General features: G+C 32.5%; 3 protein-coding genes across 11 annotated transcripts; 1 reads left to right on the forward strand and 2 right to left on the reverse strand.

The window, feature by feature from the left end:
- Positions 1-4,181: 4,181 nt before the first annotated feature.
- Positions 4,182-7,514, reverse strand: LOC114421899 (nucleolin-like). Of its 2 annotated transcripts, XM_028388021.1 has the most exons (4): positions 7,221-7,514; positions 7,037-7,081; positions 6,565-6,733; positions 4,182-4,864 (listed from the first exon to the last, which is right to left on the reverse strand). In XM_028388021.1, the coding sequence occupies exons 3-4, from the start codon at positions 6,682-6,684 to the stop codon at positions 4,421-4,423; spliced, it is 564 nt and encodes a 187-aa protein (XP_028243822.1). In that variant the 5' UTR covers positions 6,685-6,733; positions 7,037-7,081; positions 7,221-7,514; the 3' UTR covers positions 4,182-4,420. The 2 variants fall into 2 exon arrangements, with proteins under 2 accessions (XP_028243822.1, XP_028243821.1); XM_028388020.1 differs by lacking the exon at positions 7,037-7,081 and having other exon boundaries at positions 7,221-7,512.
- Positions 7,515-16,178: 8,664 nt separating this feature from the next.
- On the forward strand, positions 16,179-22,811 carry LOC114421901 (transcription factor TGA1-like). Of its 7 annotated transcripts, XM_028388031.1 has the most exons (10): positions 16,345-16,502; positions 17,567-17,798; positions 17,891-17,962; positions 18,477-18,536; positions 18,629-18,706; positions 18,807-18,885; positions 19,568-19,839; positions 20,364-20,591; positions 20,888-20,957; positions 22,404-22,541. In XM_028388031.1, the coding sequence occupies exons 2-9, from the start codon at positions 17,622-17,624 to the stop codon at positions 20,915-20,917; spliced, it is 996 nt and encodes a 331-aa protein (XP_028243832.1). In that variant the 5' UTR covers positions 16,345-16,502; positions 17,567-17,621; the 3' UTR covers positions 20,918-20,957; positions 22,404-22,541. The 7 variants fall into 7 exon arrangements, with proteins under 7 accessions (XP_028243829.1, XP_028243832.1, XP_028243826.1 ...); XM_028388028.1 differs by lacking the exons at positions 16,345-16,502; positions 20,888-20,957 and adding an exon at positions 16,179-16,293 and having other exon boundaries at positions 22,404-22,811; XM_028388025.1 differs by lacking the exon at positions 20,888-20,957 and having other exon boundaries at positions 16,351-16,502; positions 22,404-22,811.
- Positions 22,812-23,209: 398 nt separating this feature from the next.
- LOC114421900 (alanine--glyoxylate aminotransferase 2 homolog 1, mitochondrial-like) lies at positions 23,210-27,167 on the reverse strand. Of its 2 annotated transcripts, XM_028388023.1 has the most exons (10): positions 26,785-27,167; positions 26,658-26,702; positions 26,017-26,247; positions 25,351-25,521; positions 25,135-25,278; positions 24,864-25,043; positions 24,353-24,578; positions 23,805-23,918; positions 23,621-23,707; positions 23,210-23,507 (listed from the first exon to the last, which is right to left on the reverse strand). In XM_028388023.1, the coding sequence occupies exons 1-10, from the start codon at positions 27,013-27,015 to the stop codon at positions 23,464-23,466; spliced, it is 1,473 nt and encodes a 490-aa protein (XP_028243824.1). In that variant the 5' UTR covers positions 27,016-27,167; the 3' UTR covers positions 23,210-23,463. The 2 variants fall into 2 exon arrangements, with proteins under 2 accessions (XP_028243824.1, XP_028243825.1); XM_028388024.1 differs by lacking the exon at positions 26,658-26,702 and having other exon boundaries at positions 26,785-27,164.
- Positions 27,168-27,310: the final 143 nt, after the last annotated feature.

The following is a 27,310-nucleotide window of genomic DNA, read 5'->3' on the forward strand; positions in this document are numbered from 1 at the left end:
ATCATTAGGCTTCCTTCTTTGCAAGTTACGTTCCAATCTCCTCAGATAGGCTACCTGGGGTAGGAAACCAAGATGATGCGTTTTTTTTTTCTTTTTTTCTCTTTTGTGTGCATAATAATTTAGATACTTGGGAGAGAAAAAAACATAGCCCGTATGAATATATGATATTGGTTATTGGAACGAGGGGCGCCCACCGAAATGAAAACAACACATCCTGCAAATCTTAAAGTATGCAAAATCAAGTATAAATAAATAAAAATAAGGCGTACTTTTAATTATATTTATTTATAAAAATAAAATACAAACATAATTCGTTTTCTTATTAGGTTCGTTAGAATGGAACTGAATTCGATTTCTTAAATAAGACTTTGAATTCAAAGATTGTGCATTAAAATAATGTAATTGGGATAAGAGGTTTTGCTAAAAATGAGAGAAAAGACTCTATTATAAGGTTTTCCAATAAATATCTCTCATTATCAAAACAGAGAAACCGGAGGGGAAGGGGGCATAAATATTGTTGTCGGAAAAGGTAAAAACTCTCTAAACACAAATTGCTTTGCCTTTGATTTGAATCCAAAACATAGCTATGTACAATATTTCATGAAAAATAGAAGATGGAAACTAGATAACAATTCGTTGCAACAATGAATGACACCAACCACACCAGAGTCCAGAGGAGTTGATGAATGAATGAATTGTTTAAGCAGAGAAGAAGCTGTTGGAAGCAGCCATAGCGACTTGAGTCTTGGGCTCCAAAACCCATTGCAGAAGTTGTTTCTTTTCCTTGAGCCTCGACACTATCACCGAAACACAAGAAACCATGTCAAATTCCCCGGCTCCAGTTCCACCACCGGACTTTCTTAAACTCTTGACCCTCCTCTCGTACTCCTCAGCCACCAGCATAGCAATGTCAGACATCCTCGTACGTAACTCTCTCACTATGCAATATGAAACCGAGTTGTGTGATAAGTTGTGCCTAAAAGGTTGTTTTGCTCTATGCTTGACAAAAGCAATTTATAGGAAGTGTCAACAGGTTTTTGGATAAGATCGAGGGTGAAGTGAAGCCTAATTGTGAAGTTGTAGTTGTTGCTTGTAGCCGGTGGGTTTGGTTTGTCTGTTTTCTCAATACACTTTTTGTGGGTGGGGCACCTTGTTTCTATATTATTATGCCTTGTTTTGAGGATTGATGGTATTTTTATTTAGGTTAGTGGGGCGCCCATTGAATCTGGAATATGATGAAAAGTGGGGTAGGGGCCATGTAATGTAACGGTGTATGTATGTGCATAGAGAATAGACACAGAACGTGGTCACTTTATCTCTCAGTTCATGGTATCCAGCATGCACATGTTACATGCCCAAGTCTCTTTCCGATCAATTTCTATTTTCAGACGCCAATAGCGCACCTTATTGGTCCCTTCTGTCCTTTCTTTTCCTTCATGACTTCATCCATTCAAGACTTCAAGTTTGGTAATTCACAAAAGTTACTTCTAATTCTATATTACTAAAATCTTACAGCATATTACAACTACTCTTCTCACTTTCTTGTTACACTTACTAAGACTTTAATTGAATATAACATATAGTATTAAATAAAGTATATAACTTTTTAAATTGTTAATGTACTCCATCTTGTATTCTTCTATTAAATATTTTTAAAATTTTGACAAATTCCTTAAAATACTTGTTAACAAGATGTTAGTATTATGTACCTATTGCTTTTCTTTGAAGGATTATTGTTGTGAAAATTGAGCGAAAAAGAAAAATGATTTATTAGCCTTTTCTCTTTTCCCTTGTCTAGCTCAGGATCACCTGCAACAATGTCAGAAAGTTGCGGCTATTCAATTCTATTGTGACATGATAAGTAAATATAATCATTAATTAACGATATTGATTCCCTCTGGGTCAACATCCCATTTTAGATCTGATTATTCAATTTATTAATAGTAATATGTTTAATATTCCTTGAACATTTACAATTTAGAAAAGAGAAAAGAGAAAAAGAATGTTAGATAATTTGAGCACAATTTTTTTTGTAAAAGAGTATCGTAAACTCGTTAAATCAAATCAATTGATCAACGCCTTCGTCACAGTTTTTTTTTTTTCCTTTTTGGTATTCCTCTTTCATTTTTTTTCCTTTTGATTTCTTTTTTAAAGTGTGTTTATGAAAAAGATTATTTAAACAGACCTAGATCTTTAACTTTCTCAAACTGACGGGGCAATTGCCACAGAAGACATGTCACCAACACCTACGAGCAATAGCTTGAGAAGCAAGGAGTGGTAGGGCCTATGATTGGTGAGTAGAACGAAGACAGACGGCAAAGAAAAATATTTGTTTGATTTAAGAAAAAAAGTTATTTTTGTTTTTATTTTTTAATTATCAAAATATCATCTTTATTTCATTTTCTATTTTTAAAAGTGTATATAAGAAATTGTAAAAACAAATTTTCATTATTTCTTATTTAAACAAATGTGCACCTTTGTTAGCATCCTTTTCGCAAGTATGTGATAATGACGCTGCATTTTGATGACTACTGCTCAAGTCCATAGCAATTTACCACATATATAGTAAAAGCTCAGCTCGCTACCAAAACCCCCAACAAGACGAAGCCAATACTGCTCGTAACCATCTATTCGATAAACCAAATAAGCAAGTGAAGCAATGACATGCAGAAAAAAGAAATAAGGTGTTGCCATGTAGAATTAGAACATTAATGGAATTCATTAATTATATACGAATAAGCATCTACATGGCTAGGAGAATCGGAACAATTCACCTACATGCTGAACAACCAGAAATATAAACAAAAATGTCTCTGGTTACAAAAAACCGAAGTTTGAAAGTACGCCATTGTCTATAAGCACTATGAACACTCAAATGGTATGGAGCCTTGCAAGTAGTGCAGTGAGCAAATGCAAACCCTTCCTGCAAGAACATTGAGTAATTTACATTTATTATTGGGTCAAGCACTGGAAAGACAAACATTCTTCACATAGACATTTTAGTAATAAAATTCAGGAAGCAAGCTCGTATATTATATACCTATAGATTGTCATCGATATGCTTGCATGTGTGTGAGTGCGTAGAAGGCGTATCAAGTGAGAACTCTTCAATTATTATTTAAAATCAGAATTATAAATCCAAATCATACAAACATACACGGTAAGATTAAAAGTTAGTTAATAATCACATGACCACTTAAAAAAGTCATGCGTCCATCTTTTAATCTTGATCATTCAAATATAACCTTATAGTCCAGATTTATAGTTTTCACTTCTTACAATAACAAGAGTAAACTAAATTTGTGAAAATAAACTACCTAAAATAAAGGAAGTAAACCCATGAACCTTTTTATCCTAGATGGAGGGAAGATACAGAGAGAGGACGAGGAAATAACAGAAGAAGAAGCATCAAAACTATTTTCCTATAACTCTCTGTTCAACATCTTTAGACTCCTACCCATTACTTCATTTGATAAACAAACGATAACTTAACATGAATCAGCTGAACAAAAAGAACACAGACCACCAAAAACAGCCTTGTGTCAAAGTTGTCACCCTCTAGCAATCAAATTCATCACTTAAAAATCTCATAGTTGTTACACAATGCTCACTTGACATACATACGATTGTGCATAGGTATATTTTATGATTAAGTCATATAAAAATTGTTAAATTTCTCCTCTTTTATTGCTCTTTTCTGTGTGAATAATTAGAATTTTAGCATCATACAGAAGAAAGCATGGAAAAGAAGTTGAAGACTTTCGCTCAGCGCAAAGAAGTCACATGGAGAAACCTGATTGATGAAGACGCACTTAGTGCGAGTCACACGCCAAGCGCGTGACCATTGCCTCACTCACTCAGCGCGACAGCCATGCTTAGTGCGAGGTTGCGTAAAACTTAAGTTAACTGCGCCTATAAAAGGACATCTAAATTATTCATATAGGAATAGAAAAGCAATTAGAAGAGTTAGCAGTCAGGTCCGAATAACCCCACTAGTGTCTGCTAAACAAAGCTCTCCGCAAGCCCATAAAAATGGATCTTGCATGGCCCCAAAGGCCCAAGCCACGTCTTGTTAAGCTAGAAATTTCAAGAATAGCAAGTACCACCAATAGCTAGAGATAAAGGATGCTTGCATTCTAGACATACTATCAATAGAGTCAATCAAGGGAGAGGGAGTAGGCTTAAGTCAAAACTAAGATCATAGTTTTTCCTCTCTTAAATCTAGCATTGCCTGCTCAATAATGTAGCATTCTAATTACGCAATGGTAAACATAGATATCAATTAAAACATGTCCTACATAAGCCTCCTTATAAACTAAATAAGAACATGGAAGTTTAGTACCCAAAAAAGTAAAAACATGGAAGTTAGAAGCCAAATTCGTACACAACAATACAAAGAGGAGGCTTTACTAAACTAAATTCACTTCTTTCTTTTCTTTGGGGGCTGCAATGCTTCCTCATCTTCCTCGTCCTCTTCATTCTCCTCATCCTCAGCACCATCTTCATCCTCTTCTTCACCTGCCTCGTCCTCTTCGTCATCATCATCGTCATCCTCATCGTCGTCATCTTGATCATCACCATCTTCATCTTCATCCTCTTCCCCATTCTCTTCTGCCCCTCCTGCGCCACCTTCGGGTGCCTTCTTTGAGTTGCTCTTGTTGTTGGAATTGTTGCCATATCCACCTCCATCTTCAGATGACAACTCCTCTTCACCCTCCCCAAATCCACCATCTCCATCGTCGTCATCGTCGCCTTCATCATCGTTACCATCTTCTCCCTCTGCATCACGTTGCTTGTCTTGACTCTGAATTTTGCTCTCTCCTTTGGCAGTAGGCGTGTTGATCAATAGCAGCCGGTAGAGATCCTGCATCCATTTTGTTAAGAGAAATGAACCAAGGACACAATAATAATAATAGAAGCACCCAAATTGAGACATAGAAATGCGAAACAAATGCTTAATAGTAATACTACAAGTAATTGAGACATAAAAGTGCATTAGGTGTATTTCTTCGGTCAAGATTGTTGCAAATTAATTGAGTTGCAAATTAATTTTCTCATAACATGTATTGTTGTTGATAAGATTCAGCATTCAAAAGTCTAAGCGATGAGTTTGATAACTTGGTCAAGATTGAGTTGTAAATTATGTATTATTGTTAATAAGATTCACAATTCAAATGTCTAAGTGATGAGTTTGATAACTCCTTAACAAAAGTAATATTTCCCTCAAGAATGGAAAACTGTTGGTACTGAAAATATAATTTGAAAAATTAATTGATATGCATTATTAGTACTGATATCTATTACTAATAATTAGACAAGTTACTATTTCTGAATAAAAAAAACACGTTATTATTTATTAGCTTTATTTTAATTTTTAAAAAATGACAAAATCCCTTTACGAGACAGTTATCTACCAGTTAAACCGTACAAGTACTAAAATACTAATAACAACCTTTATTGATTATAACGAATTACTGAATTAGACAGTAATATGTTCGCACATTCTTTTCATACATCAATAAAAAAATTGTACTTAAAACTATTGAAAGCAAACAGATTTTTTTTTGTAATTAAAGAATAAACATAATATAACTTATTAATTATTAATTATACATATAAAAAAGTAATATGTAAATACTACTATTAAATAACATATATATATATATATATACTTAATTATACTAGTAAAATCCATGTTAAATACGACAGTACTAAATATTCCTCCTAATCATTTTTTTATGATAATACTATTATATTACAGGGCGCTACATAAACATAAGTGGCTGACACTGTTTACAGTTAAGACAGTGGATGCTACGATTATGTCCCATCGTATAAGATTCTACCTTTTTTCCCACCCAAGATGCCAGGAAGCAGCAACACAAAAACGACACGCGTTCGTGAAGCGTGCTTTACGCTCAACGGCATATCCAAGCGAATAACCCATACGAATCCGCTTCCTTGACTTTTGACTTTAATACCCTCAGACACGACAAAAAGATATTTTATTCTGAACGCGGGCCCCACCTGGTAAAAATTCGGAACTAAACTAATCCCTCAACCGCAATTCATATCTTCCACCCAGTTCCGCAAGAGGAAACAAACAACTCTACGTTGTCAAGGTTTATTTTCTTCTCTTTTGCCTTGTGAAGATAAAAAGCTAAAAAGTGAAAATAGAAAAATAAAAAGTGCGCGTACATTAGCAAACGCCAAACTCAAAAAGCTAAAAATCACCGGCGCACGGAAGCCGGGACCTAGTATGCGCAAGGATAAGGTTACATCGCATAGGTTACCACCAAAAAAAAGTCCCAAGACTCACTCAACATGCGCATATTAGCATGTAGAATTGGCGCATATTGACAAAGACCATAAAAAACTTCCCATAATTGCTTATAGACCATAAAAACATGAACTCGAGAGATAACACAAATTGCTTTCACAAAAGATACAGATAACATTAGATCTTGTCCAGGTTGAGGCTAGTAAAAGAGCTTCAGATATTTTTTTTGACTTAAAAAAAAAAAACTAGGTTTTAGAGGGACGAAGGCAGAGAAAGTGACTCACCGGGGCCAAAAGCGAGGCTTTGACGACAGCAGAAGCTAGCAAAGTCGCGAGAAATTCCGCGGCGCACGTCAACGCGCCGTAACTGAGCGTAACCGTCACCGAACTCTGTTTAGTCTCCATTTCGTACGAAAAACAACACAAGTGCCTTCTCGAACCCGAAAACGTTATCCTGTAAATAATAAATAAATAAAACTAAATGATATCACCATATTTAGATCTTCTGCAAAATCATGACAGTAGCTGATCTTCTTTCCCAAAGTACCAAAAACTATGACACTAGTCACTAATTAATAACTACTTATTTTGTTAAAAAAATTGAAAAAATTTCTCCTTAAAATAACATGAAAAAAAAAGGAGGTGGAGAACTACCAGGGGAAGCACAATTCACGACGCTATTTCACATAAAATTGAAGCTAAATTAGGAAAGCGTAAGAGAAAAATAGAATTTTGGTTTTAAATTTTAACGTGAAACCTAGAGAGCGAGCTCGTGGTGAGAGGAAGAGTTTCAGCTGATAAACTTTGGAGAAGCAGCAATTTACAACGTTAGATCATGAAAGAAAAGAAAAGAAAGGTGAAAGTAGCGAAAAGAAAGCAGGGTAGAAAGAGAAAACGTGGAATTAGCGAGAATTGAAGAAGAAGAAGGTTTGAGAGCTTACCAGGAAGGAAGATCTGGAGAAGAATGAGGTGGATCTGAAGGTTTGGAGCTCTAAAACCTGGGAAAACAAACAGCACAAGCCCCGAACATTTTGGACCGTTGGATCCTGATCGTAGAGACACAGAGAACCAAAATATAGAAATATCAGAGGTCAGAGAGAGACAGAAGGAAAACACACAGGTACTGCAGACCGAATGCTCGTAATTTCTCAGCCAAGAATCGGGCAGTTCGGGCAGCGTCACAACACGGGAAATGCTGCGTTTCGGGCTGCCCGTTGAGGCAGGTAAGGACAAGTTAAGTTTTAAATCTTAAAGCATTAATGCCGCTTCTTGTTTTAAAAAAATAATAAGAAGAAGAATGGATTCGGCACACGAGTGAAATGTCACACGCGTGTAATCGTACTATGACTGTGATTATCTTCTCCAACCATGGTTACTTAAGCAACCCTGGTTTAACTAACCAGAGAGAGTAGGAGAGGTTGCTGAAATATCAAGGATATAGTGTATTAAATATTGATAAATTTAAAACGGGTCTCACGCTCACGCATTACGCACCAAGATTTTTATAGTATTAAAATTTATGGATAAGGGAATATTTAACGTTGTGTATGGACCAAGTATCTCGCCGTTTTCATATAATTACTATCAGCGGTGATTTATTGTTCAATAATGTTCGTTTATATCATAAATTATATTAGATAACAAAATTTATTCTTTTATGTTTTTAATCTGAAAGTGTTTTTTTATATGTGTATAGAAAAAAGTTATTATGTTTCCTCGGGGTAAAATAATTAATTATTCATCAAACCAATCCACCGTATCACATAGAATATTAATTATTTGATTTAAAATTCAAAATAGTTTAAATAAGAAAAGAAATTACATGTGTATTAAACAATAAAATTTTACATTCTTATGGGAATATCACTTTTTCACCTCCTTTTCGTAGAAACATAAATACAAGAAAGTACCATAAAAAAATTATAACATTCACAAGAATTAATAATAGTCGGAATTTAAAAAAAAAAAACTTATAACAAACATGAAATCATTTCCTCTTCATATTTTTGGAAATACATCAAGATTTAATAAAACAATCACATCTCTTACAATATAGGAAATCAAGATCTAAAATTTAGCTAAAAAAACGGTTCACATTCAATGAAGAATGATATCTTATAGAATATAATAGTAATGATTGTGCTATTTGGGTTCATATAAAATTGACATTGTGGTGAAAAGAACAAGGATTCTTAGACCAAAGAAATAAAGGATGTATGTGGGATGACCACAAAAATAGATAATTAGTTAAGAGTTTTATTCACGTGCACTCAATTAATTAATACGAATTTTTTGGTAAATATAACTTTTAAATTTATTAAACATAATAATTTGTGATAAAATAACAATGATTTACGCATATATTATTTACTCATCAAACTAATTTTGATTATGTTAATAAATGATGCACCAAACAATCTTACTTGATTCTCTTTTAAAAAAATCACTTTATTACGAGAGCAGAGCATGTATGATAAGAAATAAATAAATCACATTTTATATTTAATATCACTTGCTATTGTCAAAGATACTAATTAGAAGTGGTCAGAGGATTATTTATTCAAACATCTGTACAGTATATGTGTGATTCTTAATGATATCTATAGCACATGATTTGAATTGTAAACCTAAAATATTCAGAAATTGTTCATATAAATTATATACGTCTTTTCCTTTTAGTTTCCAATTTTCGTAAACTAAATTCAAACTGAAAGAGCAAAATGACGCTTAATTGTTTTTATCAAACGTTCAAAGCTATAACGCGAAAAGGGAAGAAAACAGAAGTTTTGATGAGTAAAATGCTATTATTTTGCATCAAGATAAAAAAAAAAAAAAACAATGTACATTATTAGTTGATAAAAAAAATTATACATTATTAATTTTTTTTTAAAAGAGGGATATGCCCAAGTCTGTGGAGTAGTCAACAAGAAGTGAGCAATGTAATCGAGACAAATTTGTGCATATATGAATTGAAGTTAAAAATATTACGTGTTTCAATGAATTGAATAAAAGTAAAATGAAAAATTAAAAACGATCATGTTCCTTTACCAAAATTATTTTTGTCTCAACGTTATTTTTTAACCTGAAAACCAAATATATATTTCATCTTTATATGCAAAAAAATGTTTCGCTCTTCCATTTCCTCCATTCTCTTGCAGAGTCCATTTTGGTGTGGACCCATACTCTTTTTCTTCTTCTTTCAAATGCTTAAAACTGTGGAACAAATTCTTTTTAAACTATTTTTGTTACTTCTATCTTCTTTCCTTCTGTTTAATATGGTAACAACAAAGGTATTTTTTAAAATACTAAAAGTGTGTCTTGTTTGTCATTTACCGCATCATCAATTGGTTGTCCATAGTTTTAACATATTTTACGCCGAAAGCATATTAGATTTAAACTTATGTTTGCATTAATTGGTTGCATGTTAAAAACGATCACTAATTGAAAGAGAGCGAAAGAAATAGAACAGTATTTTTTTCGTGTCCCTTTATAGAAATTTCGAAAATTGAATATGTCACTTGATTTATGTGAAATGAAGACAACTAGAAACTATTATTTTTTTACGAGAACCACAAATTATTGTTGTGAAATAAAGGGGTACATTGTAGTAGCATTGAGCATTTGAGATGTCGGCTCTTTCGTCAAAAGTTAAGATGTTGTTTTCAGCTTGTTGGGCCTTAAAAGTTCCGCTAGGCTTTTAGGAAATGGACCCGGCAAATTTTTAAAATTCAAACATTATACATCCATACCAAAAAAAAGAAAAGGATTTATGAACCTCATCTGTATTGTTAGGATCTTATGACCTACCTAGTTTATGCTAGACTAATATATTAGTTAAAGGCAATTGTTAAGACAAACCTAGCATTATTATCTCCATCTCTTATCTTACATTTCCTCCTTTTTTTTCCCCCTTAAACCATACAGATCTCACTAAAAAATTGGATAGAGTTTGTTTGGTGTGTGTTATAACCCTCCTTGTTTAACACCCCCTCCAATCCACATACCAACTCAGCGTGAATATTAGAACCCTCCGAAGCCTTTTGCTGTGCCTGCGTCGTCCTACAAACCGAGATTGTACTAAAATTAATACTATATAAGTTGTACCATCAAACAGGATTTTGGTATGTGTTTGTCACAGCAAAATCATAATATCACCATACAACAAATGTATTTTTTAAACTTGTTAGTCCGGGTAAATGGATCAGTTAATTTAATTGTTATTCTATTTTTTTTTGTTTATAGTTCATTGCTATTTTTTATCAGTTTTGAAAAGGGAATTGATTTTCATGTTTTTAGAATCTATTTCTTTTCCTTTTTCACTTAACAATGAATAGTCTTTGTTACATTTTGGAGGAAGATTTGAGAGAGGTGTGAGGGGAGGGATCCTTCTCCAACAAGCAACTCAAGACCATACTGCATAACTAAACTAATGTATTTCACAACCTAATTTGGGTTTCATTTCAATGCAATTTCTACTCATGTATTCTACAACCTAGAAACGTCAAAAAAATTTGGGTAGAAGAGTTTCCACGAGCTTTACAATAACAATGGAGACTTCTATATTACCCACGAGCCGGGGCTCATTTTTTCCCTTTTTATCATACTCCAATGATAAAAAGGTTGAAGGAAGGAGTATTTGAGAGAGAAGAAAAAAAACATTAAAACAATGGAATGGATTAAGATTTTAAAAGATTATTTTAACATAAAAAAATCTTATAAATTTTAAAGATCATGTAAAAATATTATGTTTTATTAGATTTCTTTAGAAGACTTTTATGATAGTTTAAATTTTAATGAATTTATATTATGAGAATTTAAAGGATTTTATAAATTTGTAAGATTTAAAAGGATTTTTTGAATTTTTAAAAATACATTCAAAATTATAAGAATTAATGGAAAAAAATAACAAAAAATGATGAGGTTTGAATGAGATGTAATAATAAGCACTTTAATCTTTTAATAGCTATATTGATTCTAACTTTATGTTTTCATATACTAACATTTTCAGCAATAGCATTTTCTCATTTTCACTTTTGGAATTGAACAATAAATTTAAAAGTATATGTTGATTTTTTAATTATTATAATTATTTTATGATATATCTAATGAGATGTAATAATAAGCATATATTAAAAAGGAATAGTAAGGGTGGAATTTTGCTAGAAGGGTTATTGAGTTGTACGGATAACGAAATTAAGGATAACAATCACAAAAGTATAGTATTGCGTCCAACAGGTAATGAATATAGTCAATATAAAAAAAACATGGTTAAGCTTAACACATGATACAAACATTAATTTAATTTAGAAAACAAATGGAAAAGTGCATAAAGAAGGAGTATATTTGACAATTTTTTTTATTCCAAAATAATATGAGAAATATATATGCATAATCTTGAAAAAATATTAAAGAGAGAAGAGCATATGTGTGATGAGAGAAAAAAATCTGATAACCAATAGAAAAAAAAAAGTCTAATAAAATCTCAAGGGCTTTAGTGCAATTGTTTGATGGATATTTTATACTAAAAAGTCTAATGAAATTTATCAAAATCCTTCTTAAAAAAATTCTATCAAAATTTGTATATTTTAAAATATCAAAAGATTTTTTCTAAGTTATAAAAAATTTTAATTGAATATCATCAAAAAAAATTTTCTTCCTTAAAAAATCTTAAAAATTTTAATTGAATACCACACGAATTATTTATACTATTTTAAAATCTTAATTAAATATCACGAGACTTTTTTATAATAAAAAAAAACTTCTAAAATCCTAATTCAATACACCCCTTAAAAGTTGTGGGCTTTTCTTTTTTTACCAAAATAGGCTAAAAATGAAAACGGATTATCACGGTAGGTTGGTTAGGAAAGTATTAACTAAAATGAGTGGTTTTTATCGGGTAAAAAATAGGAAACGTTATCTTGGATGACACCTTGTGTCTTTTGTTTGTCCTGCATGTATTTAGTTTTGGTTTGGCCGATGCAAAATACTTTATATCAATTTATTTTTACCTCAACCAATCATGTTTGTATTACATTGATGATGCTCTTATAATAAGTATAAATGTATAATTAATCATGTAAAAAAGGAGCATATACAATTAGTAACAAATAATGAAGTAATAAGAATATGTATTTTTGTAATGAGATAACATTTTACCAATTTTATCAAAAGGGGTTTGTATTTTAGATAAAATAATATTATAACTAAATGAATCTCTTTTATTATAACACAAATGTATAATAAATAATTTGAAACCTAAAAAATGTGTCATTAAAATATATTTGAAAGAATTGTGTACAAGTGAATTTAAAAAAAGATATTATATACATAAAATTTTTTAAGGTTTAAACATTTTTTTGTTTTTTTAAAGTTAAACTTTCATTCAATATCAAACAATAATAATGTATACAAAGGGATGCCAAAGAAAAAAAAATATAACAATTTTTATGTATTATGATTTGTAGTATATTATATTAATACTAAAATATATACGTGTATTACTTCATTCTTCGTTAGGAAAAGAAATAAAAATACATGCTTTTATTATTTTATTGTTTGTTATTAACGATAAGTATTATTTTTCATAATGAATTATATATTTATATTTATTATATGTAGCCTCATCAATATACCACATACATGTATATGATTGGTTGAGGTGAAAATAAATTGATGTAAAGTTAAAAATTAAATTTTATAAATATTTTCTGTCGGTCTAAATTGAGTAAAAATATATCACCAAATTAGCCATTAAACATGAATATGCAATGTCGGTCTTTTAATATTTGATTGTAATATAATATTAAAATAGAAAATACTTATGAAAGTAAATAACTTGAGATAAAGATATTTAGCGTCAAATTTCGGGTAATCAACTTATCTGCTTGCGTTTATAACAAAAAAATGGAGTCACACAAAAAGAAAAAGAAAAAACATTGCTGACGTGACCGATCATTAGTGACAGTAGCCTAAGAAGGAGTTCGAATGCCAGAATAAGACATTACAGAAGCAGTCACAATAGGCACAGCACTCATCTTCCTATGTCGATTTTCAAGCAGGCAAATGCAATGCACTTGAATCTTGATTTCGCAAACATGAAAAATGTATCCTAATTTGTATTGGGACTAACAATTTTGTATTAAAGAAACTAGCTAGAATTTACGCACAGAAGAATTTTAGTTAATATTCTACGAAGATCTGGCATGTACTATGATGTATTTGAACGGAAATTAAAGAAAAAAAATCTGTAATATTCTTTTCATTTGAAGAAAAATAAAAAGATTTCATAAAATAAAACAAAAAGATTAAAGACTAATAGATTTCATAAAAAATAAAAAATTCAAGACTAGTATATTTCATTAAGAAAAGAAGTTTCAAGACTAGTATTCTCATTCGTATTTTTTTATTTAAATTTTCTGCCCCCTTACCATGTTTGACGTTTCCGTTTTGCCTGAAACATGTGTATGACTATGGTAGAGAATCTAAAATTTTAAAAAATCTTCCATAATTGAGAGACCCAAAAGCCATTCTTAGTGGCAACCCACTTTGGATTGCACTTGAGTATAAAAACCACGAATAGGAAAAAGCCAGCAAGTGTTTGCGTGACGTTTCATTTGTGTGTTTGATGGTAATCAAATGAAGCCAATGCACCCCGAGAATATGAAAAGGAAAATCACTAATAGGTTGGCCAACCATTCTAAAATGCAACCACCAACATCATTGTAGCTTTATAGTTATAAGAGTCACTCATTCAGCTACTATTCTATACAATAATTTAAACTTATCCTGACTTGTCAAATTATTTCTTATTACAAATTTTGAAGCACGTAATCCGTTCCATATCAGCAATTTTATCCACTGCTGATTATTTATTGTCCTTTTGGTGCAATAGGTTTATTCAATTAATTAGACTTGAGGAGTTAGTAACGAAATCAGCTGGGCCCTCACAAATGTAATCCGAAAGAAAACATAAATAAATATAGCAAATTAATTAAAGTATGTTTTAGAATTAATGTCCTTTACTTTTTTTTCTTCTTAAAAATAATATTTATGTCACTTTAAAATATGTTTTGCATCCGTTCATATAACTGGGAATCAAGTACAGTTAGTAGGTGATAGGATCTCTTGTTGTTCCTTTAGAATTTGGCTAGAGGTGAGTAATCACTTGCAAGTTACAATGGCTGTGACACTCAAGTTAACAAGAGTGTCAGTAAAGAGGAGAAGAAATAGGATAATGACATATATTTCTAGTGATATTATCCACCTCTATATACTTTTTTCATTATCTTGCATTTTGATGTCATTCTTGCCCACAAAGGAATGGGATGCAATTCCAACTCATTCCTTGACTTCTAACTTCTAAGGGCCATTCTATATTTTATTTTTCTAGTTCTATTACTGTGTTTGTTTTAACGAGTGTAACAGTAGTCGATGATTTAAGTATCTTATTGGATCTATTACATGTTCAGCCGACTTCTATCCAGGAGTCGATCTAGCCCTATCTAGGTGTTAGTTCATAACAAAAATATTTTAAAAAATAAATTCAAATTATTCATAGTCAGATATACATTTTTTTGTAATTTTAAATAATATTTTAGTTTATAATTATCAAATTTAAAATAATACATAATTTGAAGAGTAAAACTCTCACTTTCTTCACTTTTTCAATTAAATATTTTTAATATTTATTTTTATTTTTTCTCTTTTAAAAATACATTTTACATACTATTCTTGCAATTAGCAAAAAAAAAAAAAAAAAAAAAAACTCTCGCATCTTAAAATACCATTTTAATGTATCACATTTTGTCTATATTTCTAAATTAAATTTTAATATTCTTTAGATTTAAATAATTATACACAATTTTTTTTATAAATCTAAAATATATATATATATATATATATATAAAATAAAATTATAAGTAAATTCATACACAATTTAACGACTTTAATTAAATTTTATTTCTCCTTCTCAATCATTATATTATCACATGAAACTACTGGCAACTGTTACACTTATTTTTTAGAATTATACATAGAATTAATAGTGAATTAAATTTATATAATTTCAAATATTTTTACAAATTAATAATAAAAATGGAATTGATCTTGAATAAATATTATTTTAACAATATAAGGAGATCAAGTTGTTATAATGTCTTTAGAGCATCTTTGGGCACTTTCTACTAGACGGATTCTATATTTGAAAGTCTTGTTTTTCTTTTCCAGCAGCTTTGAGCAACGGAATGCGAGAGAGATTCTTCTAAACACTACAAGAGTTCTCACTATGACACTGAATCATTTACAGTTGTGAAGTTTAAAGAGTTTATCTCTGAATTCTTATTTTGAATCACACCAATCTTACCTGGATAGATTGGATTTGAGTTTCTAATAATTTAATGCTTCTTTGGGCTCCGATCGATAACACTCGATTGGAATATTTTAAAGCTTGGCATGGGACTTGTATCAAATGCAAATAACTTTGGCGTAATCGTAAAATGATGTCAGCGAGGGAGCCCCACCAATCTGCAGGATCTACCTGGTGCGCACATTAGTGGTGTTAGTGGAAATGTGACCACCATGACTACGATGATGCTTGCTTATTCGTGTTTGTGTGAAAGCCTTGACTCTCTGTAGCACAACGTCAACAAACAAAACAGACACGCACAAAATTACAACCCTCTTTAATTTTCAATGCACCGCGTCTCCATACCATTCCTTTTTTCATATTAAAATAGTAACATAAAGTCCAATTAAAAAAATAGTGGCCTTTATTCATCTAAAATAAAAGTGGCACCTATTTTCTACGTATTCATTATAATTCTATGATTTCGCCTTGCCATAAATGTGATTGGAGATAAGGGTAGCGTTGGCAATTGGAAGACATTGGATTGGATAATAGTTCGTTGGGAAATTTGGTTCTGTCTTTTTTTTTTTGGTGGTGAGTCGCCAATGGAAGGTGGAATGATTTTTTAGTGAAAAAAAGCTTCTCAGTATTTCTCAAAGTAGCTTTCAAAGGTTCTCCATATTATTATTATTATTAAAATAAAAAAGAATTCCCTTTTCTTTTCTTCTAATTTTAAAGATTTAACTGCCGAGGAAAACGAGGAAGGACCAGATACGAGAGCGAGATACTAAATACATGACAGCTCTCTTTTATGTTTATGTTTTTTTGTTTTTTTGAACTAGTTGCTTGTGTTGTGCGCTTTCTATGATCAACTTCACCGGTACTTTCTTCTTCTGCTTCTATAATCTTTTTTTGTTTTTGTCTTTGAAAAAGTATGCATACCGGTTTTGGCTTTGCTTTCACGTACGTACCAAAAATCATGATTTTGGTTGTTGCCTTTTTTGGATGAGGACTAGTAAGTAAGTATCCTAGAATCTATCTATCTATCTATTGCGCGTGTTTTAATTGTTATCTATCTGTGAAGGAGTTAACAAACTAAAAACGTGGATCAGTTAAAAGATTTGATGCGTACTTTCTGCTGCTTTTTGTACTTGTGCATAATCTTTAGTATTTACTTGAAGCCCAAAGTTTGTATTTGTTTACCGTACCTTTATCCCTGGTTCGGCAATAAAGTTAAGAAATTGGTCTCCTGTGTCGTCCTTCACCACCTGTACAAAAAGTTGATCATTCTCGGCTACCCTTTTGTATCTTTTTGTCACCTAAGCAAGAAAACTAATACCATGTTTGGTTTCACGATTGAGATGCAATTTTAAGAAGCTAATAATTACAACTTTCACATCCCAAACACAATTCCTTCATCCTCAATGAGTTTCCAAACACGCTATAAGTTGTAGAGCTTATTCAGCTCTAACATGTCTACAATATTTGATGCCATAAACTTTTTTTCTCTCTGGTTCAGTCCCTACCAAACACAATTGTCCACATTTATGGGATATTCAATGGGGATTGAATTGTTTAATCAGTATTTCTTAAAATGCATCTTCTGGTCTTACCAATCAAATTGACCTTTTTTGCTTTGCCCTGGTATGATTCCTTGTGATCAACGTCACTTGTTAATGGTGCATGCAATATGATTAAGTAGTGTATGAAACAGTGCTACCATAATGTTTCTTTTGTGGTATTCTTTCTTATAACATGGTAGCAGCGGAGGATTTCTGCACCTTACGACAATTTTCTTATGGTGCACGAGTGTCACAATCTTTAAATATCTGCCATTTTAATTCTTATTTGCTTTCTGATTATTTTATTATTAATATCTAAGTGAGTTTTTCTTTAATGCGTTTTATGATTGACTCAATTTTAAAGGGTTTTGTTTCTTAACAGAAGTTTTCTATATATGTGTATGCACCGAATCGCCGCACTGATAAGTCCATAGAGCATGGATGCTACATCCTCACAGTTTGTTTCCTCAAGAAGAATGGGTGTATATGATCCTATCCACCAAATTAGCATGTGGGAAGAAACTTTCAAAAGTAATGATACTAATAATTTAACTGTATCCACATCCATAATTGGGGAGGTGGAGATGAAGTTAGATAATCAGGTTCATGTGCAAGTAAGTTTACCAAATTTTATATACTGTCTTTTGCAAAGGATAATGCCTATTTTCCCTACTAATTAAGTTCTTTTGTGCTGTTAAATAACTAGTCAGAGGATGCTTCTCATGGAATATTTGGAACATCTGTGAAGTACGATCAAGATGCTAAGCTTACTGATAAGGTAAAATCATGTTTAAATTTGGAGTAGTTTCTACACTGGAAAGCTTTAAGTTCTTCCTGCATGTGCAAGATTCAGTTTAAATTGTTTCTGAAAGCAAATACTTCTGTGTTTAACTTCAGAACAAGTTTCTTTTACCATGAAATTTGTATAGTAAATGTCATTATTAGTTATACTCTCACGTCGCTAACCTCATTCTGTAGGGTGTTGTTCTGTAATGAGATAAGTTAATTTAAACAATTAAACCATTTTGAACTAAGGACTTAATCTTAGTGATACTCCAGCATGGAAGGCACATCATTTACTCTTTTCTTCTGCCTCCGTTTTTAGCTTTATGTAGAAATTTTGAGTGACATCAGAAAGCATTTTAGACCCACATTTTGGACTCTTTTAAGATATATACACTGAAAAATTAAGGGGTCCTCTGCTTCCAATTTTGGATTTCTGTCTCGTATTCATACTTCTTTTATGCTTTTAAGGAGAAAAAAGAAAGTATTTAACATGTTGAAACATGCAGACACAAAGACGTCTTGCACAAAATCGAGAGGCCGCTCGCAAGAGTCGTTTGAGGAAAAAGGTTTGAAGGTTTATGCTTTGAAAGATACGCTAAACATGAAACAAGTGAATACATATACTAATATTCATGTGATTTCTGATGTTTCTTCACAGGCATACGTGCAGCAGTTAGAATCATGTCGTTTGAAGCTCGTGCAGTTAGAGCAAGAGGTAGATCATGCAAAACAACAGGTGTTTACTCCTAGTTTCTGCTATGAATCACTTTATATTTTTAATTTCTACTTTTTTTTTTCTTTTCTCTTTTTTCCCATTCTCTTGTCAATCTCTTTAGGCAACAAAACTGCAGGGATTGTATATTGGCGACGGATTGAGTTCTAATAATTTGAGTTTTGCTGGCTCTGTAAATTCAGGTTTGTGGTCATTAATCTGCTAGTGCTAGATTTCTTTTTGCTGAGTATCTGCTAGTGCTAGATATTGATTTGTCACTACTCCTGATTTTTATGTCAAATGTCTCGGTATTTAGTGCTCTCATTTCTGAAATTAACTTTTTGGAGAAGACAGTATTTTTACCTATGCCTAAATCATTTACCTTATAAATCATCTTCTATAATCTTGTTTTACAAACTGCCCTCACAATGTATAGAGATGTTTTATTGAAGTCCTGTAGAAAACTTTAGTGCCTAGCGGCACCCTTATATTTATTTAACTAGTTGAGTTGAAAATTGCTGTCAAACTAGATTATCTAGTTTCATAGATGAAGATCATTCAAATTTGTGTTGTAATTGATCTACCATTGCTCGTTGCTTACATTGATCAGATGTTGTACAAGTTCATACTCTTAAATTGTCAATATGTTGATACTATAAATATAAGTACCATAAACGCATCTTGAACAATGAGTGTTTTATATCAGTTTTATGTACAACTTCCCATAGCAAACTGCAACTCTTAATTTGTCTAGTAAACATCAGAATCAGATACTACATTTTGGTTGATATAATATTTTTTTTCTTGGATTTCCTTAAGTATTTTTTCTGGTATTAAACTCCTTTTTCCAACTATTTTTGCACTCTGAAAATACCCAATTTATAGGAATAACGCTTTTCAAGATGGAGTATGGAAACTGGCTGGAGGAGCAAAATAGACAAATTTTAGAACTGAGAACTGCTTTAAGTTCTCATATAGGTGACATACAGCTCGGGACACTTGTACAGGGCATAATGAACCACTACACCAAACTCTTTAGCATGAAATCTGCTGCAGCAAAAGCAGATGTTTTCTATGTTATGTCTGGTATGTGGAAGACAACAGCTGAACGATTTTTCTTGTGGATTGGAGGATTTCGCCCCTCTGAACTTCTAAAGGTGATGCTTAATATCTAACAAATTAAATGTGAATTTTATTCATATGAGCTAATTTGATTTTTACTTCAAAAACTAGGATGTTTTCCCAGTCAGCTTTTCTGCTTCTGTAACCAAATGTTATTTTTAATTGATGCATGCATGCAAACTCACAATAACATGCTTTGCTAAGTGAGTGAGTACGGACTTGCGGACAATATTGTTTATTATTTGCAGTACATAGCTAAAGGCACAATCTTCATTTCATTTTATTTTTTCATTTGTTAAACTTTTTTCACTTCTAACAGAAACACTGTTAACTTTTGAATTTTATTATCATCTTTTATTGATTCATTGAGACAATGGGAAGATTCTAAATGCAGTAATTCATAACAGTTTTTATACATCAGCAAGATCTATTTCGGTGCTTTTTGTACTAAAATGGGAATCACTCAATATGAGTGACTGACCCAAAGAACATGACTCACTTCATTTCTACTATAGTACTATCATGTAAGGTTGTAGTAACAATTTTGATTTAATTGCAGGTTCTGGTCCCTCTAAGTGAACCTTTGACAGAGCAACAACGGTTTGATGCTTATGGCCTTGAAAAATCATGCCAGCAAGCAGAAGATGCTCTTTCACAAGGTATGGAAAAACTTCAGCAAATGCTCGCTGACTCTGTAGGACCAGGACAACTAGTTGAAGGAAATCACATTCCCCAAATGGATACTGCAATGGAGAGACTAGAAGCACTTGTGAGCTTTGTGAACCAGGTAATGTATGCTTCACTTTACACCCATTTACTTATCAATTTAATAACTTTTCTTTTCGTTGCATGTCATCTCAATCAAAGATGATTTGCTTTTTTTTTTTTTAGTATGTGCGCTTAATTAGGAAAAAAAAGTATTTTCGATTGGATAAATTGGCTTTTTTATTTTATTTCTAATTTTTGTATACAAGCCACGATAACATATTCTTGTACGCTCCAAAAACCGGAGCATAGGCCTGTGAAAGTTGGGAATCTTATTCCTTAAATGAGTTGTTTATTTTTTGTCCTTACTTTACATAGGAAAAGGAGAGGAAATTCTCTCAAGGTTAATGCGTGTCACAAGTAGAGACGAAGCTAAGGGAGAACATGGGTACGCCATTGTCTCCATGCTCGTGATATTTTTGCACGAACCAATTCATATATTTAGTTGATTGAATATGAATTAAATTTATCACTAAATTAATTTATGAATGATCTAAAATGTCACTAAATTTGTTTTTATACGGATAACTTACTATGGTGATATTTTATTTTTTAAGAACCAATCCAGTAACAAGTTAAATTAAACTGGTAATAAAATCTTTAGAGATTAAGGATCCATTTATTACAGATTAAGTTTCATTTTTGGTGTGGAGGTATTGACAGTTAAACTATTAAAGTGTCCTAACTCTTAGGTAGACACAAAAGAGTCTGTAACTTATCTTTATCTTCATTTCTACCATTATCAGTTGATTTAGAATAGATTTAGGGATTTGGAATAGATTTAGGGAGGGCTTAGAAAAGTTTTTTCATATTCGGTCACGATTTCTAAAAGGACTAAATTTTGTTTTGTTAATTTAAATATTTGTAAGAGCATTTATATAAGTCACAGAAAAAAAAAGTGTTTATATAAGTGTTTTGAGATCAAGGATTAATGTAATATTTGCATCAAAATTTTAATTTTTTGACGCATTAAATTATCTAATAAAATTATTGATTAGTATTTTTATCATAGTGTTTTTTTTTTAAACTTGAGAAATTTAGATTCTCACATTTTCATGAGAAATTTAGACTAAAATTTGTATAAGAACATAGCTAAAAAATATTTTCAGAAAATATTATTTTTAAAAATGTAAACCAAACATACATAGGAAACAAAGTTTCCAGTTTTAATTTCCTGGGAAACTAAAACTTTTCCATGTACCAAACTCCAACTTCAGTCAGATAGAATATTGGCTCATGCAGCTTGTTACAATATAAATGGCCTTCCATCGTTGGTCTCTAGTAGAAGTAGTTTTCAGTTGTCAATTTGAACATGTCTCTATTGGTGAGTAGCAACTCCCTTCATTTTGAGTTACACAATCTCAATCTAATAGCTCCTCTTAACTAGGATAGTTTGATACCACTGTTAGAAATTTACGTCACCAAATTTGCTCCAAAATATGCATTAAGCAAAAGTGTAACAATGTATGAAGGTAGAAGAAATGAGAAACATGAAAAACCTTCTCAATATGAGTAAGGAAAATCTACTTGACAAGGTTCACTGTCCTTGGTGTTTTTTTTTTATTTTTTAACATCAACTATGGAGAAACTCCAACAGAAAACAATATTGATCCAAACAATAAAACGTGTGGCACAAGTGTTCAGCTATGCCTTACATTCTTTCACCCTAGTTATATAAGAACGTGTATTCTACTAGCACATGTGTTCTGATTAAAAACAGGAATAAAATTTTAAATTTTTTATAAAAAATTTTTAAAAAATATTATTTTTCCATCTAAAACAAATTTAGAAAGTTTAATTTTGGGCTAACTAAAGGAAAGTTTATGTGAAACAGGCTGATCATCTACGACAAGAAACATTGAGGCAAATGTATCGAATACTTACCACACGTCAGACTGGTCGATTTCTGCTTGATTTGGGTGAATATTTTCAACGCCTGCGGGCTTTGAGCAAACTTTGGGCTAATCGTCCTCAAGAACTTACTAAGTCAGTCATCAAACATTAGTTATAGCCAACAACACCTTAAACTTATCATCAAGTGTCTATATCATTATCAAAACCATGTTCCGGCTGCTCGCATTTTTCCAGCACTGAGAAGTTGTAAAGTTGGTTATCATGTAGAATGTAAAATAGTACATCTACGTGTTTTGAAAACTGCATAATCCTTTTTTTTTTTCTTTGATAGAAATAATTTGAGAGTAAAGAAAACTACTACCAATAGAAGTTAAATTATCTTTAGTTAGTTCCTGAAAGGATATGTCTATTGCCAATTTAATATATTTATTGTCACCCCTAATTAAAAAATTTGTCCAAAATACACTTTTCATCTTTGTTGATCAAATAAATTATTAAATAAGAATGATACTCCCCTAGCTTTTCAAAATAAATAAATTCTCCCAAAAGAAAGTTATTTATAATGTTGAATAATTGTTAAACTTGACCGTGATAACCTGGGACATCTTTTAGAATAAAATTTTTACATTCAATTTTGAATCAGCCTGTTTTTATCATTATTCTTTTTCACAAAACAAACTTAAACTTTATATTGGTACCTAGAACCGACTGGTTACACGATTCAAGTTTGAATAAAGCAGCTAGTGCAGGTTTATTGATTTCGTGATTTGATATGTAAGCCAAATATGCAAATGTAGTCTCTTTCTATTTGGAATTAAACATTACTCTTTATTTTGATGTTATGAATCCAAATTTATATACAAAATAGTTTGCATTCAACTTATAATGCTCAGCTAAGGGAGGGAAACCCCTCTCTTGGCAACGTGGAGAACATTACATTATTCATGGTGATTTCTATGAACTAAACGAACTTTTGTTGTTGGCTTGTAGTAATTTGGTTCCAATATCGAAGATTTCATTTCATGCTATGCACAATCAGCTCACAACTTTGATAGAGAATAATCCAAGGCATCCACAAGAAAATCTGCACACGCGGAGAATAGTCAGTGAAATGCAATGGCTATTTTGCTTGGAAAAAGGCTCCAAAATAAAATCTGGAGTCTGCATCTAAGTTGAGAGATCGGGACACAACCATACCTGCATCATCTTTGGAGAAACACATTGGTGGCTTGATCCTGAAAACATTGCCATGAAGTCCTCCTTTCCCAACTAGCACACCAAGCTCTTCAATGAATATACAAATAATTCGTTAGACGGTTTGGAAGTTATTTTTGGAAAAGAAGGCTTCGGATGCATAAAATAAAATGGTTCCTTGTCTAACCTCTGAGTTTTTCAAACACGACAGCAGTTTCAGCCTTTGCGGGTGTCTTGTTGTCTCGGTCAGTGACCAACTCTATGCCTACCATTAGGCCCCTTCCCCTTACATTTCCTATGACTGGCACATGATATAATAATAATGAGAATAATCAACAAAAACAGCAGAAACATTCTTGTGTAAATGTACCATAAATGAAGTGTATTACAAAATAAATAAATAAAAACTAAGGCCTTGTTTGTTTTCTGTTTTCTCAATTTTATTTGTCTCCCAAGTATAATTGAAAGTGTTTGTCTCTTGGACACATTTCTGTTTTCTAAAAGTTGTCTCTAGAGGCACTTGAAGATACAAAAGAGAATGAGAAAACATCTTCCAGCTTCTGTATTTTTTTTTGTTTTTAAAACAGTATTTTGTAAAAGATTTAAAAAAATATATTTTTTGAACAAGATATTGATTGCTGAGTAGTGTGGAATTGCTTTAGAAAACAAAACAAGTGAGAAGAGAATCGATTAGACCCTAACTATTTTGGGGGTGTTAAATTCAAGACAACATACTGTCATGTCTTTCCATGAGAAATCTCAATCGTTCAAGCAAATGAGATCCAACATCGGCACAGTGAGCTTGACGCTTCTCCTTATCAAGAACCCTAAGCACTGCAAGTCCACCAGCAGAGCAAACGGGGTTCCCACCAAAGGTATTAAATTGAATCTTTTGGGCCAACACACTTGCAATTTCTGGAGTTGTAACTACAGCTCCTAATGGCAGACCATTGCCAATACCCTGATACAAATTAACATGAGATATGATGAAATAGCAGCAGAAGATATGAAGGTTAAAAAGTGAGAACAAAATAAATTCCATAATAAAATATGGCAGAAAAAAAATACATACTTTAACGAAAACATACCAAAAACAAAATATCTTACACTGAAAATTAAAAGAAAAACATGAAGAATATAATGCATGATGAACGGCATAAGATATAAATAATGTTGCCCTTCAAATGCATGATTAAGGTATCAAGGTTTCAGTAACTAGTAAAACAATGATATAGATGGTACAGACCTTTGCCATGGTAACTATATCAGGAATGACACCCTGTGTCTCAAATCCCCAATAATGGCTTCCTGTTCGACCAAACCCAGTTTGAACTTCATCGGCAATGCAGACACCACCAGCCTTATGTATAATGTCATAAACAAGTTTCAAATACCCTGGTGCCAGTTCAACAGCTCCTCCAACTCCCTAGAATAAGTCATGAAGAAAAAGTAAACAAAAAAGGTAATGTGATGTTCTAAATGCCATTTAAATATTAAACAAGATAGATTACACATACCTGCATTGTTTCAGCTATAAATCCAGCAACTTTTCCAGAAGTTCCATAGTCAATATGGTCTTGGACATCATTTGCATAACTAGCAGCATCTGCACCAAAGGCTCCACGATATGGATCTGGATTCATAACGTGATGAACATGGCCCTAAAAGGTTTAAATCATTGTAAGAATAGTTTCCATGTAGGATCAACCAATCAATTGAATATACAGACAAACCTCTGGAATTGGGTATTTCCACGTGTTCAGAGCAGTCAAACCAAGTGTACTAGAACTCCCCCCATGATATGCATTTCTCAAAGAAATCATACCAAGACTACCAGTATATAAACGGGCCATCATCATTGCTAATTCATTTGCTTCTGAACCAGAATTTACAAAATAAACAACCTGCAATTTAAAATCATGTTTTTAACTGTCATCAATTAGGATCCTTGATTCCTTGTCAAAAGAATTCTAGCCAGATTAAAAAACTGAACATTACATTTCTCAAATGAATGTATGACAAGGAGGAAGGCTCCCGCATCCCCCTTCCTCTCATTCACTAAAAAATTATTAACCAACAGAAGAAATGAAACAGAAATCAACAACATGGAGAAACTGTCACTGTTTTGGAGGCAAGGTAATGCTAAGCCATATCATTGATAATAATGGTTTTAAATTATGGTTGCGGTGAGTAAAAAAAACCTTTATGTTTGCGGGGAATAGATGGAAAATGCCGCTAATGCGACCACAATTGCAGTTGTACTGGGTCAAAAATCCTTTAGATTATGACTGCAATTGCGGTTATGGATAGCAATTTAAAAATATATTATCAGGCACTTCAAGAATGAGAGGCATAATGCAATCATACAGTAAAATATTCGAGGAATAAGAAAAACAGACCTTAAGGTTTCCAGGCATTTTTGCTGCCAATGACTCAGCAAAATCACCTATTGTATGATGTAGATATATGGTTGTAGCATGCTGCAGAAGTTTGCTCTGCTCCGTGATGGCATTCAAGATTTCAGGGTGGCAATGTCCGCAAGAAACAGTAACTATCCCCGCAAATGCATCAAGGTAACGCCTCCCACTATCATCATACAGATATTGCATCTTCCCTTCCACGATATTCAGCTATACATTCAAAATTTGAATCACACCTCAATTGCAAGGCATAATTACTTGAAATAAACAAATCAATGAAAAAGAGACATCAAGGGACTATATGATTTTCTTCTCACTTTTTTGTTTCAAATATTAACCTTGACTGAGGAGCACTGTTCCGGTACAAAAAAAAAATATGAAAAAAAAATCCAACATTGTTTAGGAATCATGAAACCTACAAGAAAGTCAAAGCGAACAATCACTCAAAAGTCAAAAGTGGCAAGCCTAACAATGCAGCTGCTTGAGATCGGAACGGTTTTCAAAACAAGTGTTTTAAAAAAAAGTGAGAGATGTTTTTTCATTTCAAGAGTATAAGAAACAAACTTTTAGAAGGAAAAAAATGTGTTTAGGAGAAAAACAAATTTTAGAAAAATAGATACCTTGCTAAATCCGTAAATCTTTGCCTGGTCGGAAACGCATCGACACTACGCGAAAACAAATAAATAAAAGAAAGCAGAAAAGGCTTCGAGGATGCTGAGGTGGTCGGTGTTGATTTCGGAGACTCACAGGTTTCTTATAGTAGTGGAAGACGGAAGGACCGAGGAACGTTTTGCGCTTGGCGAGGACTTCATCGGCGAAGGGACCGTTGTAAGGGTGCGGCTGGTGATCGAACGGCGGGAGCTGCGGCGGAGGAGACGCGACGATGTCGGCGGCGGCGGCGGGTCGGAGAGAGGAAAAGCACGCGCGTAGCTTGGCGATTGCAATGGTTCTCTTGAGTGGCCTCTGCATCGCCGCCATAGCTGGTTTGGTTAGTTGGGTTCTGATTTTGCGATGAACTCAAACTCGAGGGAGGGTGGGTTTATATATATAAACAGTGGTATTATTTTATTACCGTGTTTGTGTTGTAGCGAGTGAGTGAGTCACGAGTTACTCTGACACGCGACGCGAGGATTGTGAGCATATATACAAATACAACTCAGAGAGAGAGAGAGAGAAGGCCAATGCATGTGTGATTGTGTTGTGAAACTGAAATTTGGTGGCGTTTGTTGAGGGAGGGAATGCATGCTGACGTGGAGAGAAATCTAGACGAGTC

The sequence above is a fragment of the Glycine soja genome, chromosome 8 (genome assembly GCF_004193775.1).
Source record: "Glycine soja cultivar W05 chromosome 8, ASM419377v2, whole genome shotgun sequence".
Lineage (NCBI taxonomy): Eukaryota > Viridiplantae > Streptophyta > Magnoliopsida > Fabales > Fabaceae > Glycine > Glycine soja.